Here is a 21,761-nt window from a genome sequence, read left to right on the forward strand (position 1 = left end):
TGGCTTTCCGCATCGGTCATTCTGACTAATACATTGTAGCGATTGTCAATAAAGCTCTCAAGTTCAGGTGGACAGTACTTGGCTCTTTGGTGCCGGCCAGATTTATCCGCGTTATGATGCTCTTTAGTTGAGAAAAAACATGCTAGTGCAGCCGGCTAGTCGCCGGTATCTAGCAGCAGCGTGCCGCCATGTTGGAATCACGGATGATCAATCTGCTTAGTGCTGCCTCCTTTGCCTCAGTCCTCCATGTTTACTCCTAAGGGCGTTGGCATCTTTCATGCGGTGGAGCTACTGAAGGGGTGCAGTGTCCGAACAGAGAGTGAAAGGGCATCTCAGGAGATAATAGCGGACAGCACCGACTGCCAACTTGATGATCAAACACTCCGTCTCCCCTGTGCTGTACTTTGCCTCCCGCTGTGACAGCTTCCGGCTAATGTACAGCACCGGGCGGTTGACCACCTCCACCTCCTGGGACAAAATGGCCCCCAGCCCGCTGTTGGATGCATCCCTCTGCAGACAAAACGGGAGGGTAAAATGAGGTGTATATAGAAGCAGTTCACCATAGAGAGCCTGTTGAACCCCTTTGCGCACATGCCAAATCTGGCCAATCCTTTCCCATTTTGAGGGTACACTATTTGACTTGAAAAATGGGTTAACTGACGCAAGACATTTGTACCATTTACAATAGTAGTCCTAATTATTAGTAATCTAATACTTAGATTATTTTATATTCATAATTTAGGAAGAAATAAAGTGCCACAAACGCAAATGTCTAGGCAAAAAATACAAAATGAATTACCTATTTTTTAAATAAAAATATATTTCCAAACACTATTCAATTAAGTTAGTGCTCATCCGTGAGAAACGTACGGCCACGTTAGATATTGTCATTTAGGAAGCTATGCATTAACGTTAGTGCTTTGAACATTGTAAAAGTTCTTGGTCAACCCTATATCGTTACAACATAGATAAAATATATATATGACGTTATATTCCATTTGAAATGACGGCTTAAGTTAGTTAGGTTAGGTTGTATTTTTGTAGATTCCTGAAAGGAAATCCTGTTGTCATCACGACCTTACAATTATGAGTGTGAAATAAACAATATCACTTAATGGTAACAAATCTGTTATTTCCATGAATTTGTTAAATACCTGTCTGTGATGTGCATCAATACATTCTGAGTTGCACCCTTGCATTCTCTCACCTGAGCCTTAGAGACTTTTGGTGTTCATTACAATTTAGCAGATTATACAAACCATGCCAACATCCTCTTGAGTTATATTTCCCCAATAATTGAAAACGTCATCACACTACACGCAACACTTATAAAACACGTGTTGCAGAATGTTTTAAGTAATATGAAGAAACTTATTTACAATTATTTGTTGCACCCAAACCATGCACACTAGCTGATTTAGAATTTACCTGTTTCATTCATCTGAAAAAAGAGGTGGTAAATATACCAAGGTGGTAAAGTTTCAAGAATAACTCCCAATATGGCATATGATGAAATATAAAAAAATTCTAATAAATAGTAAAACATGTGTCAATGAGACTAATTTTTCATTGCCAGGTCTCTTTGGATGGTGAGAAAATCACCTATTCATTATGTGAATGCCCACGTGGGTCCTTTAAGTGCAGTCATGCTGCAGAACTGGCAATTTTTGCAATGCACAACATTGGGCGTACTGACATGGAGTGCCGATGGTGGAAAACTTCTACTACGAAGGAAGTGATGTCTATAAAAGACCTGTATCCTCCTAGAGAATACAAGGCTGTCGGCAGGGAGGTGACTGAGGAGGACCGGGCATGGCTGAGGGATCAGTTGGCAGGAAGATTTAGTGGGATTGGCTGGCTGCTGTCACCTGAACCTGAAGAGGAGCCCCAAGAACACAGTGTAGAGTCTGTGTCATTGCCATTGCCATTGCCACTGCCACAGATTCTTCAGCAGTTTGACCATCTGGGGGAGGAGGCAATATATACTGCTTTCACCCTCACAGAAGAGCAAGTGACCAACTTGCAGAGGTACACCATTGGCCTGCGGGACAACCCTCACTGGCATGACTTCCGCAAAGGGAGACTGACGGCAAGCAAATTTGAGAGTGTCATAAAAGCAAAGAATGTGTCCCCAGCGCTTGTCGACAGGATCCTCCTGGAGAAGTCTCTCGCGGGAGTCCTTGCTGTTCAGTGGGGCATCTCGAATGAAAAGGAGGGGATGAAAGCATTTGAACAGGCAACAGGGCTCAAAGTGGAGGACTCTGGCCTTTGGCTCACAAGATCAGGGATCCTGGGAGCTTCCCCTGATGGTCTTGTTGGAAAGGAAGAACTCCTCGAAGTCAAGTGCCCTTACCGGGAACGCAACATGACCATCGAGGAGGCCATTGCCAACAAAGATTTTTGTCTTCAGCAGGAGGGGGGCGGCATACTCACTGAAGACAAGCCATGTCTACTGGCACCGAGTGCAGGGTCAACTCCATGTAACTGGCCGATCCACCTGCTTCTTTGTTGTGTGGACCACAAAGCTGGCCATAGTTATTGCAATAGCCCGTGATGACACCTGGCAGGATAACATTGCAGCACTGGAGGGCTTCTTCAAGCATCACATGCTGCCCAGACTGGCTGCTGGACATGTATTTCTACGACCAACCTAATGTTATATTGAGTGGCAGAAAGACTGAATTACTGAATGGCAGCATTAGCGTTCAGCTTGAATGCCGCGAGAACACAAAAAACACATCCCGCCTTGAAGTACGACCAAGCGTCAAGGCTTTTGTATGCTGGTAATGGATCACTGTCGAGTCCAACTGCCTTTAATTTAAGCAGATAATCGTTTGTTTTACTCCGGGTTTCACAGTTTTCCCTACTAAAGGCAGCCATGTTGCAGCATGTTTTGCTACTCAGTCCGACTGAGGGGGCATATTCCGGTGTGAAAGTGACGTCAGTGCATACCCTCTATTGTCTGCAGGTATGCCCACATCAGAAGTCGCACAATGATATGCAATGATATGCATCCTCAAGTTCGACACTAAACTGCCTGGGTCTACTTCCTACATTTGTAAAGGAAAGCAATAAAACAGCGTAAAATATTAACATAATGAAATAACTAATCGAAAAATGAAGGGCGACGCATTCATTAGAAGGACAATATCAGTCATGAGAAGCAGGGACGTGTGCTTACAATGAGATGAACGTGAAGTCTGATGTTGAACGTACTTCTATTGGATGGGGGGGTTTTGCTTACACGGGTATCAAATATCTAAATATTGAAGCAAGCAACCTAAAAACGGTCTGGGGTGCACACAAAAGCCCCTTTAATCAACATCCACTTCCTTGATCAAGGGATTCTGTAAATTAACTAGGGCACAGCAAACTTGTACCACCACATCCGCAAATTTGGCATGTTATGCAAAATTTTAAACATTTTCAAACAAGCTTTTGCTCGCTCGACATGAATTTGATTCTTTGCTATATCATGGCAGATCTTGACCTCACTCTCCAATAGCTTTCCGTGGTGGGATGTTGAGGCTAACTTCTTGTGGCAAAATATCCGATTAAAAAACCTTTATCAGCCAGGATTAAGTGACCTAACTGGAAGTGTTCTAGAATACCAGATTTTTCGACGATGGCCTTGTCTGATGTTGACCCAGGGTACAGATCACTGCAGTATGTAATTACACCATTGGGTGCAACTCCTCGTAATAGCTTAAAAGAGTTCATCCCCCTGTATGATGAATACGTTGCTCTGTTCTTGTCCATCTGACTTGAAGCCTTAATCTTTATGTCAGTACAATCAATGATCATCCTGCAGTTTTGGAAGGAGTGGAAAGAAGCTGGCATACTGGTCTGATTTTTCTTCCGACTTGGGACCACATTAATTACCCCTTTAAATAGCAATTCATGGAGTGTTTGAGTGAATGTAGACACAATATTACTCACTGTGGCTGTGCTGCACTGGAATAACTCCCCCAGATGAACAGACAGGTAGTTCTGTCTGAGCTTAATTAATGTCATGAATATCTGGTCTTCTAATGACAGACATTCTACCCTCCACCCACTGTAGTAAGTTATTGTGTCCTGAAACCGCGCCACAAAACCCACAAGAGCCTGTAAGGCTCTTTTGTCTGGCAATCCTGTCTCTAATCTAATAACAGTTTTGGACAACTGGAAAGCAGAATACCGTTGCCTACAGTACTGCATCTTCTCATCTAGAGACTGGAGCTTGGCTTGTGCATCAGTAACCTCACTCTCTTCAATGATGGCTTGAACTTCAGGAGAAAATACCTTTGAAGGGGGATCACTTGAACCACTGCCGACTTCGCGAGCCTCAGTGAAATCGCTGCCCTTTTCAGGAGCATCACTTGAACCACTGCCGACTTCGCGAGCCTCACTTGATGGAGTACCATGCCAAGGAAACCAAAGAGGTCCCTTCTCCTTGCCCTTTGGAAAGTGACAGCTACAAAGCCTTGAGCTGCTACTGGGCCTCCTGTCAGCTCGTCTAATTGAAAACATGCAGACCAACAAACAAAAAATAAAAAATATTAGACATACTGTGCAATACTTGAACACATTGTCAAAATCATTAATTGTCTGCTTAATTAGGCTAACAGTTTTGATAATAAACGTTTATTCACGTGTCAATGTCTGCTGTAAATACACAAAATATTGCCTTGTCCAGTACAATTTTTCTACCGTCTGTTATGATGCCAATTTTTCACGAAACGAGGCGGTTTAACCTTTAGATTTCATAAAGTCACTGACAATTTTCCATATAGAACTGCATCACACCGACCAAATAGAAAGGTCATTATCCTGACATTACATAACACAGATATTTGACATTTCATTATGTGTCACCATAGCGATTGCATTTACTAAAGTGACTTTACCCTCCTGCATATGCATATGTTTTATTTGGTTATCTATGTCCAGCACTTGTGCACTTCAGTGATGTGAAACTCTAAAACGGGTCAATTTAAAATTCAAGTTGTTTGCTTGGCATACATTTTCAAACAAGGATGACCAATTAATTCAGAATTTAGGATAATACAGTGGCAGTTTTAGTTTCTTAGCAAAGCATACTTGAGCAGTTTTCAAAATAAATAAATATACACTGTTGGAAATGTCTGATTGTTCTAGGTGGTCCAATTTTTAGGTGATTATTTTTAACGTTATTACATTTTAGCTGGATATTTGCATTTTCAACACTAACGTTACAGCTTTTCTCGCTAGTAAAACGATAAATTTAGTGTCCACTTACCGTACAAGTCTAGTCCAAATTTGCTTCTGCTCCTCGTGCGTTGGAAATCGGAAGAAGGAACAGGCATCCACATCAGACTCGTGGTTGCAGCCCGGGGCAAAGCACCGCACCATCTTGGCGAACACCCAGCTAACGTTTGTAATATCCTAAGCTAAGTTTTACAAATATAAAATAACTACCTAATAATAACTATAGCTATAAAATCGATAATCTATAACATAGCTAGCTAGCTAAATATTTATACACAGTAAAAGTTACTAGCTAACGTTAGCAAGAAAAAAAACCTAGTCAGCTAGTAGTAGTAGCTATTGAAAGAACAAGAAAATGCAAATATGTACAGATATAAAATTGGAAAAATCTAAAAGTTGGAAAAGTCTAAAATTGGAAAAATCTAAAAATTGGAAACATCTAAAAATTGCAATTGAAATGGCGCTAAAAGGAAGTGTGTAGATGGATCTGGTTATGCGAGACTAATATCAAACTCAATGACACTAGAAGTAGAAGGGGGCAAGGACATCTGAGTCATGATGATATAAGCGTGCGTCGGGAGCACAGTGGTATGTGTAGCTCCTTAGCGTACTAAACGTACACAACGTTGTACCTTGTACTTCTTATGGGTCAATCGTGCTGCTGATATTATATTTCATGAGTCATATATGTCATGAGTACCACATACCAATAGCTAACTGGTTCCCGACTTTTAACTAAAAATATCGCTTATTGAAAATTTCCCCATTCATTTTCCCATTGACAAATTTGCGGGACAACGAGGGGAGTGGCTTGGTGACGTTTTCACTTACAAGAGCTTGTACAAATACAAGGTACAACGTTGTGTACATTTAGTACGCTTAGGAACTACACATACCGGTACTGTGCTCACGACGCACGTTTATATCGTCACGGCTCAGCTGGAGCACGCTTGCGCCCTTCTACTTCTAATGTCACTTTGATATCGTATTTCAATTTAAAATTACTGGAAATAACAGATTTGTTACTATTAAGTTATATTGTTTATTTCACATCATAATTGTATGGTCGTGATGACAACAGGATTTCCTTTCAGGGATCTATAAAGTACAACCATAGACCGTATAAAAGAGTAGCCTAAAACCTAACCTAACTAACTTAAGACGTAATTTCAAATGGAATATAACGTCATATATATTTTTATCACAACACAACAACAATATAGCCAGCATGGTTTTCGATAAATTACCGACAATATATTTACTACTTACTATGTTTTAATAAAACTATTTATTAGAAATTGTCTAGGCCTATCTCTTGTCTACTGCACCTGTTGAAGTGCACTGTGGTTCTGATTTTCACAATGTGTGTATTCCTTTGTAAGTGCTGTAAGCAGACTGAAAGTCTATGTTACACCGAAGCCTTGCGAAATGAAGTTTCGTTACATTGTGTACTGTACAGCATATGGTTTGTAATGACAAATAAACCTGACTTTGACAGCTAGCTAGCTACCTGCTGATCCAGCCATTCCTAACGTTAACGTTAGCTAACTGAAACTTTATAAACAATATCTTTCATGCTGGCGCTAACAGACCCGCTAATCTACTCTGGCTGTATATGACCTGCTCTACATGGTTGGATTTGGAATGATTTTCTCCCTTCTTAACATTATTGTCCTGACCATTGAAAAAATGCATTACGCTAACCAGTGACACCGCATTTGTCATGGTTATAGCTAGCTATCCACCGGTGTTGGGTGCAGTTGGCCCTATCTGCTGGTCCAGAGTCAGTTATTTTCTTCTCCTACTAATGGTTAAAGTTAGGACCTGGGAAGGGAAATATGATCCCAGACCAGCAGTTAGGGGCAGCCAAGGCACCACGGGTAGACTTACAGGCACACGTGTTTGTGACGTGTATCCGTGCGACTGGATTGATTTAGTGTAGTTCAGGACCACCAGCACATCGTAAATCGACATAAATCGGTTTTTTTCCCCGCAGAGATTGAAATAAATATAACCAAGCACATGCTACGGTAGAGAATGACGGTCGCTATAGATATTTTACAATCAATGATTTTTTAAAAGTCAATAGGATTTTAACATTGGGCTGTGATGTCACGAACCAGACGCCCCCTGGAGGCAATTTGACGTACAAGCTCAATACCACACGTGTCGTTTACGGCGTTGTCGCCCTTTTTACTACATACTGGCTTGATTGACAATTCATTTATTCAGTAGGTGAGAGTTTAAGCTTTCTAACGATGTATAACATGTCTAATTTTGCTTTTGGAATAGCGTTTTATAGGTCAGCTTAACCAAAAATTTTCTTATCATCGCATTCACTCTGTGGTAGCCGGAAAAGACGCTGTTATCATTACTCTGGTTTTATTATTTTTTTAAATGAACTGACGGTGTGAAGACAGTAGTAGACAGAGCGCGCCAGGTTACAGTTGACTAACCACGATGTACTGTATGTCTTGTGATTTCAGGTGAGTGACGACGACTTCTAAATGTGCACAAAAGTGATATTGCATTAGTACAGTGGATGTATAAGAATGCTAGGATGTCAATGATGCTAGTAGAGTGTGTGTATGAGATCACTAAATGTTAGGAAATACAAGTACATGCTTATATCATGTAGTCCCTAGCTAACTGTCTAGTTAGCCCCACAGCCCCATAGACATATATACGTCTATGGTTAGGCCCACTGTAGCAAGCTAGAAGTTAGAAATGTCCGTTTGTAATCAGTAATATGTGCTTACGTGTGAATGTCCAGTAGAAGTGTGTTTAGCTATGGTGAGAATAATGTGTTGAGTGGAATATGAGAATTGCTAACTTTATTTTATTGAGAATATATGACAATAGATAATAGATCCCTGTGGACAGAGTGTTATGTGGCGCAGCAGCAGTGAACTTTGTATAGGCTCTGTGTAGAGGAGGAGCTCTGTGTGTGGCTGGCCTATCACGGAACGATGTGGACACTGGACACAGGTACCCAATGAGGATTTTCCTTCATCATGAGTACGGATAATGACACATTTTACTCAGATGGTACTTGTGCTTGTAAAAAGTACATTACCCGTACCGGATACTCGTTTCGTCCGAGTATTCGGCTCAACCCTAATATGGACACACAGAGGACAACAAATAATGTTACAGAGGTGAGGACATGCCATAGCTAGCTAGCTATATAGTTAGCCAAGTTTTACTCATGACACTTTGTACAGGTGCGTTGTTGGTTTGCACGGTTTCGTGCTTGTTTCTTGATAGAATCATTGTTTTTATAGAATTAACGACCAGAGGTTTTTGCTTAACAACGGTGAAAATAGAACTAGAAAATATTCTTTCACCACTCAAAAATCGTATTCCGTCATAGCAACAAGATAAACCCAACAATAGCCCTAAGATATGCCAATACAGCATTGAAAACGCTGCTCACTGAATAACAAAATAAACAAGACAAAGTTTTCAAAAATGATACCATGTCATTCTACAGTCAATATCTGGAACTAAATATTGAATAAATATACAACCTTACCATTGGTTTTACATGTAGAGATGTCCCTTTTGAGACTGAGTGGCCCGTTAGTGAAATATACAAGCATTTGTGACGCCTGGGTACCTTTCTATATTTAAGAACATTTAACTTATAAGCAAACAAATAAAAATAAACACACAAAGAACTTTTTAGATAAAAAAATGTAAAATATGATATTAAATTAAATATATATATTAACACCATCTTTAAGTGTATGAAATCAAAATAACACCACACCTTGCTTTTACTCCTTTCTTTTCCAGCCATCTATAAAAACTTAATTAAAAAAAATTAGTTTTCCAGTTTCAAACATAGATTTTTATAAATTATTATTAAATTATTATTGTTGTTGTTGATATTAATTTGTTATTATTGTTTCTTAGTATCTATTCTCAGTAAATTAATTATATTTTCTTATTTTATTCCTACTACATGATCTCAAAGAGTAAGACTTTATCTAGTGAGCTTCCCTGTCCATAAGAATTTGGCGATGAAAATAACTACAATATGCTCTGACGCGTGACTAGATGACACACTCGCTCGCAATAACGCATTAGCAGTTGACACAGCCTCATTATTTCATATTATATATTCTCAGTAAGTTAAATAAATTATATTTTCTTATTTTATTTCTACTACATGATCTTAAAGAGTAAGACATTATCTAGCGGAGCTAATGAGTGAATCAAGTGTAATGTTAGATGAAATTATATTGACTGGATGAAATACGTGAAAAATACAATGCGCTTTCGTGCAGGTTACCCGCGCTAACTGTTGGTTGATTCACTTCTCCAACAGCAATCCTTCTCTCATGTTATCACGACAAAGCTAGATAACATGGCTTAAAATGATCCACGTTAGAAGTGTTTTATCAGCGTTTTTTCTGTCTGGATAGCTTGCTACGATGACGCGTGACTAGATGACACACTCGCTTGCAATAACGCGTTGGCTATTGACACAGCATCATATAGTAGCTAATATCATTATCTCAGATAAAAAAACAAATGTGTGATGCATTCAATCACCATTTTATTTTGGCTGGTTATTTATTTGAGAATACAGCGATGTCCTGGAAATGTAGATCCTACGCTGCTTATGTGCTCACTGCCACTTCATAGAGGCTTGCTAGCCAGCTGCAAGTGAACCAAATATGTTAGCTAGCTCTCTCGCTTGATAATGAGGATTGATAAACATAGTGGTCGTATAAACGCATTTAATTAAAAACTTTCACTAAATATACATACCTTTATTGCGGCAATTGAATCTGTGCAGACAAGTCTTGCAGTGGAGAATACTGGATGAGGCACGAGTGACAAACGTCTTATTACAAAAGTAGCGCGTCAGCTGCTGCAGTTCACACTTGTATTAGAGCTCCCTCTACTGGATATTTCTAGTAAATAGCAATTACAACGTTCAAACAGACAAGTACAGATAAATAATCAATGTTTTTTTTTGTTTATTATACTTATTTAAAAATCGGGACACATCGGCTGCATAACTGCCAATCCCGACGTCGTCAAAAAAGTCAAATAATGGCCGATATATCGACCAAACCGATATATCGGTCGGGCTCTAGTCACCATAGATGATTACATCATCCAAGTAGGCCACAGCATATGGAGAGTGGGGCCACAGCATCCAATCCATGAGGCGTTGGAACGTAGCGGTGGCCGTGAACAGCCCGAAAGAAAGGGTGACAAATTGGTACAACCCATATGGAGTGAAGAAGGCCATTTTTTCTTTAGACTCAACGGTAAATCCAGCATTGTGAAAAAACGAGCAGTGCCCAGCCGGTCCAGGAGGTTGTCGACCCTAGGCATGGGATAAGCATCGAAGCATGAGACATCATTCACCTTGCGATAATCAACACAGAAGTGCGCAGGCCCATCCTGCTTAGGCACAAGCAGAATGGGGCTGCTCCACGCACTGTTTGATTCTTCTGTCACTCCCATCTCTAACACAGTCTGCAATTCTGCCTGCACAGTTTTAACATAATGTAACATAACATAACGTAAGATGAGAACAGGCCATTCAGCCCAACACTGCTCGTCTATTCCTACCACTAAACTGTACTTAATGTTTAGTTTACCTTAAAGCTAGATAGTATCTAACACTGTATCAAGCCAGGCCTTGAATACCCCCAGTGTTTCTGCCTCCACTACATGTTCAGGCAAGCTATTCCACACATTGACCACTCTCTGTGTGAAAAAATATTTCCTAATGTCTGTGTGTGAAATTTACCATTTGCCAGTTTCCATTTATGCCCCCTCGTTCTGCTAACTGAACTCAACTTGAATAATTTCCTGTAGTTCACTTTGTTAATCCATTTAATAAATTCAAATGCCTCAATCAAATCTCCCCTAAGTCTCCTTTTACTTAGCTTGAATAGTCCAAGCATCTCAAGCCTTTCCTCATAACACTTATCTTTTATACCCAGAATCAATCTGGTTGCCTGTCTTTGGACCTTTTCCAGCGCCTCTATATCTTTCTTGTAGTACGGCCCCTAGAACTGCACACAATACTCTAAGTGTGGTCTGACAAGGGTATTGTATAGGGTGAGTATGATCTCCTTAGATTTATATTCAATACTTCTGGCTATGTATCCCAGCATCCTGTTGTCTTTTTTTTTTTTTTACTGCTACAGCACATTGACCAGACCCTGATAGGCTTTGATCAACTATTACTCCCAAGTCTTTTTGTACATGTGCACATTCTAATTTTGTACCACCCATAAAGTAATCCTGCCCTATGTTTTTATTCTCCACATGTAGAACTTTACATTTAGTTATATTGAATTTCATTTGCCAGGTTTCTGCTCACTTCTGGATTCTGTTTAAATCTTCTTGGATTACTTTAGTAGATTCCAAACTGTTGGCTAAACCTCCCAGTTTTTATTCATCTGCAAATTTAACTAGTGTACTTTCAATGTCCGTGTCAAGGTCATTTATGTAAATGAGGAAGAGCCGTGGACCAAGCACCGGCCCCTGTGGAACTCCACTTCCCACAATACCCTGCTCAGATAAGATCCCTCCTACTACTACCCTTTGTGTTCTATCCGTAACCAGTTCCGAACCCACTCTGAAATGCCTCTTGTAATTCCTACTGTCCTTATTTTGATAATGAGTTTGTCATGTGGTACCTTATCAAATGCTTTTTTGGAAATCTAAGTATATAATATCATAGCCCTGCTCCCATCCAGACACTTGGTAGCTTCCTCAAAGAATGTCAAAAGGTTAGTCAGGCATGACCTTCCCTTGCAAAAACCATGTTGGCTATCCTTTAGGATGTTATTATTTTCAAGAAATAATTATAGTTTGTCTCTAATGATGGATTCAAGTATTTTACATGTGATGCAAGTTAAACTGACAAGCCTGTAGTTTCCTTGATCAGTACGGTCCCCTTTCTTATATATTGGTATTACAATACCTTGTTTCCAGTCATTGAGTATTTCTCCAGTTTCTAAAGACTGTCTAAAAATGCTAGTGGTTTAAAAATGATCTCACTTAACTCCTTTAGTGCCCCTGGGTATATGCCATCAGGGCCTGCTGCTTTATTTGTCTTTAGTTTATGTAATTTATCTAATACTTCTATACTTCACGCAAACTATTCTCCACCTTCTCTTCCCTCCTCATTCCTCCTCCACCCCCACCTCCCTCTTCCCTCTCCGCAGATGACTTTCTGGCCGCCTTTGAAGGAAAGGTGGCTACAATCCGGAACTCCTTCGCCCATCCAGTGAGCCCCCCAACCCCCCGGGACAAACCCACAGCCACACTGACCTCCTTTGAAATGCTGGAGGACTCCGATGTATTACAACTCATCACCTCTCATCGTGCAACCACCTGTCCACTTGACCCCATCCCATCTAAAGTTCTCCAATCCATTTCCAGCGAGCTCCTTCCCTATCTGTCCTCCATTGTTAATTCCTCTCTCTCCTCTGGTCATGTTCCCTCTGATTTTAAGATGGCTCGTGTACCCCACTTCTCAAAAAACCCACCTTAGACCCCTCCAATGTAACAAATTATCAACCCGTATCACTTCTACCCTTTCTGTCCAAAACCCTTGAACGAGCAGTTCTTAAACAATTAACCTCTTTTCTCCATCAGAACAACCTGCTAGACCCTCACCAGTCTGGCTTCCGATCCGGGCACTCAACAGAGACTGCACTCCTAGCTGTGACGGAGGCACTTGCCACTGCAAGAGCCTCACGCCTCTCCTCTGTCCTGATCCTTCTTGACCTGTCTGCAGCTTTTGACACGGTCAACCATAAAATACTCCTCTCCACCTTGGCTGGGATGGGAATTGCCGGGACTGCCCTGTCTTGGTTCGCTTCCTATCTTGCAGATAGGACCTACCAGGTCACCTGGAAGGGGTCTGCCTCTGCTTCTCATCCACTTGTTACGGGAGTGCCGCAGGGATCTGTACTGGGTCCTCTGCTGTTCTCCTAAACACCAGATCTCTTGGTTCAGTCATTAATTCACATGGCTTTTCCTATCATTGTTATGCAGATGACACACAACTCTTCTTTTCTTTCCCCCCCTCGGCCACACAGGTCAATGATAAGATCTCTTCCTGCCTGGCTGACATCTCCACCTGGATGGCCAGCCACCATCTGAAGCTCAACCTCAACAAAACTGAGCTGCTCTTCTTCCCGTGCAAGACCTCCTTGCTTCGTGAACTCTCAATCACGGTTGATGGCACCACAGTGACTGCCTCTCACTCTGACAAGAGCTTGGGGGTGGTCCTAGATGACCAACTGGACCTCAAGGAGCACATCAAGGCAACATCACGGTCCTGCAGATTCCTCCTGTACAACATCAGGAGGATTCGACCATACCTGACGACGCACTCCACCCAGCTGCTCGTCCAGGCTCTCGCCTTGATTACTACAACTCTCTCCTTGCAAGCCTGCCAGCTTGTGCCATACAGCCACTACAGATGATTCAGAATGCCGCTGCCCGACTCATCTACAACCTCTCCAAATTCTCCCACGTCACTCCTCTGCTGCGATCACTTCACTGGCTACCGGTCGCTGCCAGGATCCGGTTCAAAGCCCTGACCCTTGCCTACACTGCTGCCAACAGGACAGCCCCCATCTACTTGCAGGACATGACTCAATTCTATGTGCCTGCTCGACCACTCCGCTCTGCGGCAGCAGGGCGCCTTGTAACCCCTCCCACCCGCACAAAGGGATCACAGAGCTTCTCCACCCTAGCTCCCCAGTGGTGGAACGAACTCCCCGTCCCTCTCCGAACATCCCCCTCACTACCCGTCTTCCGCCGTGGCCTGAAGACTCATCTCTTCAGACTATACCTAGACTAACCACCACCACGCTGTATATTTCACTCTTTTATAATAATAAAAAATAAATAAAATAAAAATTTTTTAAAAATTCAAAAAAACCCTTTTTCCTGTCACTTGTTACATGTTGCCCCATCCCTGCACTTCTTGGTAATTTGTATTTGTCCTAATACTGTAGCTTATTCTTCTGCCTAGTTGGCTTTGCAGATGTTAGGCCAGAATAGTATTCATTGTTCTCGGCTAGAAATAGCTGTACAAAATAATTATTGTACCTTACTGAACCCGTGTTCAGCAGTTGTCTGCGACCATGAAATGCACTTTTTTTGTACGTCGCTTTGGATAAAAGCGTCTGCCAAATGAATGTAATGTAATGTAATCCCCGATCTCAATATCTGCCAAGACATTCTGAGTATGTCTTCCGGCCTATTAGTAACCTCTTCTTTGGTAAAACTCACAACAAAGTAGCCATTTAGGGCATCAGCAATATCCTTATTCTTACAACGCAGTGCTCCGTCATTATTGTTAATTCCCTTAAAGGGAAATTTCACTTTATAACACTTCTGGGGTCATTTTAACACCTACCTGGGCTTTCGATTAGTTATTTCATTTTACGTTAGAAAAATGACATTTACGTTAGAAACAAAGACCTATTTTTTTTCGCGCAAGTCCACATAGTAGTACGGTTTCCGGTTTTTTCTTCTTCTTCGATTTCTTTTCGCAGCAAAATTGAGAAGAAGTGAAGAAAAACATTCTGTTAACTTAGCGTCGAAATCGAAAGTTTCACCATAGTATTATTTATATTTATCTCTTTTGGTTTTACTGGCTCATGCAGATATTGGCAGAATATGTCATAAAAGGTCTAGGCATAATTTTGATTGTCACTCTTGCTAACTTCATTCATGTGCCAGAGATGTAACGTTACAGTCTTGTAGTTTAGCTAATACGTCAAGCCCTATACCTCTGTGTTCAAAACAGGATTTTACGGTAACGGTACTCTCATCGAGACACATGCTTAGACTACCACACATGAACACCAGTCATCAAAACTAGGATTTCCATTAGCTAATGATAACGTTATGCTATCCACTGATATTACTACAGTATATAGCCAACACACTTACATTTCCGAGAGAGTCCCGTTTGGACAATCCGGTGTGGAATGTCATGTCCAATTGATCCTTGGCATTTGAAACGAAGTCTCCAAGACTCCGGGGTTGGTGACAGCCGAGTGCTCTGTCGCACATGCTGGTGCTTCATTTTCTACGTCCGTCTGTGGCTGTGCTTGCTCAACTTCGTCCAAAATGGGAATGAGCAGGTCCCACTCTTGACAGCAGATGGACTCCTCCTCACTTGGCATAGGTATGCATTTCGCACATCCACACCACCAGTTGCCGTTTGTCCTGGGAATAGCCTGTGGTTCCTCGATCTCGGCCGGTTCCTGACTCGCTCTCGCACGATCAGCCTGCAAATTAGCCAGCTTTTCTTTTGTGTATTCCGGCTCAAATCGATAAAGCACAACAATCCCATGATCAAAAACAAAATCTCATTCGTCCTCAGACATTTTCGGTTTCGCTAGCTAGCAGTAATACAACACTATTTCGATGACGCACCTAATGTTATTGTCTGCAGGTACGCCCACATCAGAAGTCGTACAATGATATGCATCCTCGAGTTCGACGCTAAACTGCTGGGTCTACTTCCTGCATTTGTGAAGGAAAGCAACAAAACAGCGTAAAATATTAACATAATTGTGGTGTGGGGATGGCTGGTTTAAGCAGCCACACCTGCCCTGGGTCAAGCTAATTAGACCTGGCCAATTGGATAATTGGTTAAGAATTAGATAATTGGCCAGGCTAATTGGACCTGGGAACAGGAGTGGCTGCACCTGTGCGTAGTGAGGTAATCAGTGCGCACAGGTTAAATCTGCCATCCCCGCTCATACAAGGGAGCCTCTGTCATGACAGTTTTAACATCTGCTCCTTGGCTGTAACATCTTGCCAACCTTGAAAATAAACCTGGACTGTTTGATCATCACCCTGTGTCTCTGTGCTGGAGTGGCCTGTGGCAGGCTTGTTTGCCACAATAATGAAATAACTAATCGAAAAATGAAGGGCGACACATTCATTAGAAGGACAATATCAGTCATGAGAAGCAGGGACGTGCGTTTACAATGAGTCTAACATGGAGTTTAATTAGTTTGCTTACACGGGTATCAAATATCTACAAATATCTAAATATTGAAGCAGCAACCTAAAAACTGTCTGGGGTGCTCCAAAAGCCCGGGTAGGTGTGAAAATGACCCCAGAAGTGTTATAAAGTGAAATTCCCCTTTAACTTTCCTTTTCCTACTGCAGTATTGAAAGAAACGCTTAGGATTACTTTTAGCATCTTCTGCAATTTGCCTTTCATAAAGCCTTTTGGCTACCCTTAGTTCTTTTTTAACCTTAGCATGCATACTACAATATTCAGCCTTATTACTCTCAGTACTGTCATTTTTGTATATCTTAAACAGTTTATTCTTTTTCCTCAAACTCTTCTGTATAGTTTTATTCATCCACTGTGGAGACTGCTTTTTAAACTTACTTTTCCGCACCTTTGGAATGAATTTACACTGTGCCTCATGCATTACCCTTTTGAACCTGACCCACTTTTCATTCACAGTCCTGCAATCAAAAAGTTGCATCCAGTCTACCTTACTTAATTATGATCGCATCTTTTTAAAGTTGGCAGGCCCTCTTAGTTTGCCAAAATACATCAAACTTAATTGTGGAATGATCACTTGTCCCAAGTGGTTCCATCTATACTACAAATTCTGTCAGAGTCATTACATAACACCAGATCTAGAATTGATTTCCCTCTTGCAGGCTGTCTGACATACTGTGCTTAAAAAAAGGTCATTTATAACATCTAAAAATTCATCCTCCCTTTTTCCTTGTCCTGCCACCAATTCCCAATTAATACTGGGGTAATTGAAGTCACCCATGATAATAATCTCACCTCCTCTGCAAGTTTGTTTTATATTTTCAGAGAGCATTGTATTCATACTACTGTCTGAAGCTGGTGGTCGATAACACACTCCTATGTTAAGCCCCTTCTCATGTTCCCCTATGAGCTTAATCCAAATATCCTCACTAGGCATGAGCTGGTCAATTTCTGGAATTTCTTGCACATTAAGATGATCTTTTTGTGTTCAGGAAATCTATAGGTCTGAGAATGTACCGTCACCCCTGGAGATGTTTCACTATGGTGGTGGATGAGGTCTGTGCGCCCTGGCAGATGGGAGAACACATCCACAAAGCACTTCTGCAACTGTGCCACATCTGCTGTCTGGCACACTGAGAGATGGTCATCACAAAGGGCCGGGGTAGAATTGGCCACTTTTGTCACCTCCGGACCCACCTCATCTCTCTCACACAATGTGGTAACCAGGGAAACAGGAGCCACCTCTCTCTTTGCTTTTAGGAGGTTGTGCTGGTGCATCTGTGTGACCCCATCCCTGTCAGACCACACAACTTCATAATCAACATCCCCAACTTGCCGTGTGACCACAAAGGGCCCTTGCCACCTGGCAAGTAATTTGGAGGTAGAAGATAGGAGTAATACAAGCACTTTATCTCCCAGTACAAATTGTCTCAGCTGGACGCCTTGATTATATGTGCGCCGTTCTTGTCGTTCTTGTGCCTGCAGCAAATGCTCCCGTGACAATTGCCCTAGTGTGTGGAGCTTTGCTCTCAGGTCCAGAACGTACTGAATTTCATTTTTACTGGTGCTTGGACCTTCTTCCCAGAATTCCATAATTAGATCCAACACACCGTGTGGCCGCCTCCCAAAAAGTAATTAAATGTGAGAAAATCCTGTGGAGGCCAGGGCAACCTCACGCAATGCAAACAAAAAAGGGTTCGGCCACATATCCTAATTATGACAATCTTCATGCACAAACTTATGAATCATTGTTTTTAAGGTTTTATTAAATCTTTCTACCAAACCATCTGTTTGGGGGTGGTAGACCGATGTTCTGATTGATTTAATTCCCACTAATGCGTACAGTTCGCGTAACGTGCGTGACATGAACAAAGTGCCTTGATCGATTAGAATCTCTTTTGGGATCCCAACCCAGGAGATTATTTGAAACAATGCTTGTGCAACATTCTTAGCTGACATGCTACACAGCAGCACTGCTTCCAGATATCATGTTGCGTAGTCTACTAAAACTAACACAAAGTGATGCCCGTGTGCACTTCAGTCTAATAGCCCGAGAAGGTCCATCCCCATCTGTTCAAATGGGACCTCCATTAACGATAATGGACGCAATGGCGCTTTTGGAGTGACCGCAGGATTAACTAACTGACACACGGGACAAGATGCACACCACCTTTGCACTTCACCCCGAATGCCCGGCTAATAGAATTGGGCCATTAGCCTACTCAGCGTTTTATCAGCACCCAGGTGACCAACCATCGGATTATGGTGAGCCACCTGGAAAAGCATTTCCCGACGGCTCTTCAGTAGCAACAACTGGGTGTTTTCTTCTCCGGTTTCAGTGTCATGACTCACTCGGTACAGCATATCTTTAATAATAGGAAAATAAGGGTGAGCTAGAGCGGTGCTGGGGCGCACCTGGTGACATCAATAGTTATCACTTAGTCAAAGGCAAAGCGTAAGGTATCATCCCGAGACTGCTTGAGCGGAAAGTTCTCCTGGAGATGTATTCCGGAAGTCATAGAAGCTCTCACGAACCTCTCCCCCAGCACATCACATACCTCACAGATTCCTATCGGTCATGATCGCTTCTCCATGTAACCTTTCATTATGTTATTAAAACTCCGTCCAATGAATACACAATAAAAGGGGATACGACAGGCGGGAGCTAACCGCAACCTTTACTTTATGCTTTTTCCCCCCATGTCAAATTTCCACTGGCACCACTGGGTAATCGTGAATATCCCCATGCGCACACCTTAATGATACCCACAATGCTTCAACTAATGCCCTGGATTGAACCAAGCTTTGATGAATCATGGTTTGTTTACACCCTGAATCCAGCAACGCCTGGCGTGTATCCCTTGAATCCTTACCTGTATCTGGTACATCCCCTCCTGATCAGGGGAGGGGGCTGGTGAGCCAGTGACCCACATCACTTGCCCCACTTCCATCAGGGGACAGTTCCTGCGGAAATGGTCGGGCCACCCACAATGCCAGCACTCCTGCCCAGGCATCTGAGGAGGCCTCTGAGTGTTGCACTGCAACCACTGAGACCAGGGGCTTTGGGGGCACAAAGAAGGGGTTGTGGGGAGGCAGGGTATTGTGGAGAGAAGAGGCAGAATTCCGCACTACTGACGAGGGTCCCCCTGGTGGTCTTCTCCTCGGTGCTGGGACTGGAGAAGACCGGGGTTCCCTTGGGGTGGGGCCAGGAGCAGAAGAGTGATGTTGGAAGGTGCTGAGGTGATCCTCCGCCAGGGCAACGGTGGTGTCCAGCGACGTTAGTCTGAGGCAGTGCACTCAGTTGGCAGTGGCTATCTCCAGGCTTAGCACAAACTGCTTGAGCGTCACCTGCTCAACAACCTCCACCGCAGAGTGCACTGCTGGCTGGAGCTACCGGTTAGTGGTGACTCGGAGCTGCTGAGCCAGAGTAAAGGGTATCAAAGAGCCCTGAAGCGGTAATGGTGATCTTCCTCTGTTCAACCCACTTAGTCTAAAATTGCCCGCTTCAGGTCCTCTTAGATGGATGTCGAGGATGCCCGGCGAGAAGGGGAAGCAAACGCACAGCCCACTCCTTTGAAGGCCACGTGCAGGCAGCTGCTGTACCCTCAAACATGGTCAGGTACACCTCTAAATCTTCAATATCTGTCATTTGTGGCATCTGCAGTCCTGTGTACCTGACAGTTGGGGTGGTCGGAGTCGGCTGTCCAGCCTGGTTCTACTGCAGGGCGGCAGTCTGTCTCTCCTGTCTTACTTACGAGTCCCCAGCTGGTGGAGACTCAGTTGGAGTTTACTGCAGTGGATGAGAGGTTCCCATGTGACTATGAGTGGCAGAGAGGAAAATTTTCAGCATTATATGCACTTCTTGGAGAAGGTGGGAGGGGTGCTGGAAAAGGCCCCACCTACTGACTCCATAGTTCTACTAGGAGACTTCAGTTCTCACGTTGGCAATGACTGTGAAACTTGGAGAGGTGTGATTTGGAGGAATGGCCTCCCTGATCTGAATCCGAGCGGTGTTATCTTATTGGACTTCTGTGCTGGTCATGGTTTGAACACAAGGACATTCATAAGTGTATATACAGTGAGGTGCAAAAATTTGAACACCGCTGGTTTAAATGTCTGTTACAATTAAACTCCAAGTGATCTAAAGCAAACCTGAATTCTAAATGGTACAACATTAAACATGAGCCCTTTCTGCAAAATAGATTTTAAAGCAAGATAGATTTTTATTTTCATTTTCATTTTTTACTGTTTTTAAATTATAAAAAAAGGAAAATGACCCTGTGCAAAAGTTTGGGAACCCTTTTGGATTATTCTTTGTTACCTTTTAAAAGATAATTACTAAGGCCCAGACCCAGGTGATTTACTCATTAGGGCTTCAGTGAGTCCGGTGAATATAATTCCAGGGCTGAACTATTTATTGTGAAGTAACTCCATGACTTCTAAAGTATCCAACTGTGGTGGTGGTTCTGTCTGGTGTTAAAAACCATGGGTTCCTCTAAACAGTTGTCCAAGGATATCAGAATCAAGATAGTTCACTTCCAACAACAAGGAGAAGGCTATAAAAACTTCTCTCAATGTTTCAAACTACCTATTTCTACTGTTAGAAACATTATCAGAAAATCGAAGATAAATGGAACAGTTGAAGTCAAGGCAAGGTCTGGAAGACCAAGAAAAATTTCTGATAGAATGGCTTGAAACCTGGTGAGCGATGTTCAGCGCAACCCCCACATCACTGCAAAAGAGCTGCAAACATAAGTAGCAAACACAGGTCTAGTTGTTCACAGGGCAACAATACAACATATTTTAAACAACAAAGACCTACATGACAGAGTTACCAGAAAGAAGCCTTTCCTATGACCTCAACACAAAAGTAAATGTCTGAAGTATGCAAAAGAAAACCTTGAGTAGCCTGAATGGAAGAATGTGCTTTGGACTGACAAAACTAAAATGGAACTTTTTAGCCACAACCAAAGAAGGTATGTTTGGAGAAAAAGGGTGAAGCATTTGTAGAGAAGAACACTTTGCCAACTGTTGAGCATGGAGGTGGATCCATTATGCTTTGGGGTTGTGTGGCATCTGCAGGCACAGGAAATATTGTGCAGGTGGAAGGAAGAATGGATTCCAGCAAATATCAAGAAATATCAAGAAAAGTCAGTCCAGACATTGAAGTTGAAGAGTTGGGTATTCCAGCAAGAGACATATACAAAGCATACATCAAAATCAACAATGAAGTACCTCCAGGAAAGACGGATGAAGATTTTGGAATAGCCACCACAGTCCCCAGAATTAAATATTATTGAAAATCTGTGGAGAGATTTAACATTTCTTGCATGCAAGGAGGCCGAAGAATATTTCTGAGCAGGAAGTGTTCTGCCAGGAGGAATGGAGAAAAATTCCAAAAGCAAGAATTGAAGGACTCTTAGCTGGCTACAGGAAGCGTTTGCAAGCTGTTATAGTTGCCTAAGGAGGAGTTACAAAGTAGTAACTAACAGGGTTC

General features: G+C 42.3%; 2 protein-coding genes across 3 annotated transcripts in view; one reads left to right on the plus strand and one right to left on the minus strand.

Moving 5' to 3' along the window:
• cfap157 (cilia and flagella associated protein 157) overlaps positions 1 to 21,761 on the plus strand; it is a 158,298-nt gene that overhangs the window by 61,109 nt on the left and 75,428 nt on the right. The window lies entirely within an intron of this gene.
• Positions 3,529 to 6,512, minus strand: LOC135233686 (uncharacterized). The gene is made up of 2 exons (XM_064297487.1): positions 5,261 to 6,512; positions 3,529 to 4,498 (listed from the first exon to the last, which is right to left on the minus strand). The coding sequence occupies exons 1-2, from the start codon at positions 5,371 to 5,373 to the stop codon at positions 3,529 to 3,531; spliced, it is 1,083 nt and encodes a 360-aa protein (XP_064153557.1). The 5' UTR covers positions 5,374 to 6,512.

The sequence above is a fragment of the Anguilla rostrata genome, chromosome 10 (assembly GCF_018555375.3).
Source record: "Anguilla rostrata isolate EN2019 chromosome 10, ASM1855537v3, whole genome shotgun sequence".
In the NCBI taxonomy this organism is placed as follows: domain Eukaryota; kingdom Metazoa; phylum Chordata; class Actinopteri; order Anguilliformes; family Anguillidae; genus Anguilla; species Anguilla rostrata.

Bases quoted from the DNA above. Each gene is read 5' to 3' on its own strand.
- LOC135233686 (XM_064297487.1), bottom strand. From the start codon at position 5,373: ATGGTGCGGTGCTTTGCCCCGGGCTGCAACCACGAGTCTGATGTGGAT. The intron at 4,499-5,260 runs GTAAGTGGACAC...GTTTTCAATTAG, and splicing joins ATTTGGACTAGACTTGTACG to ACGAGCTGACAGGAGGCCCA.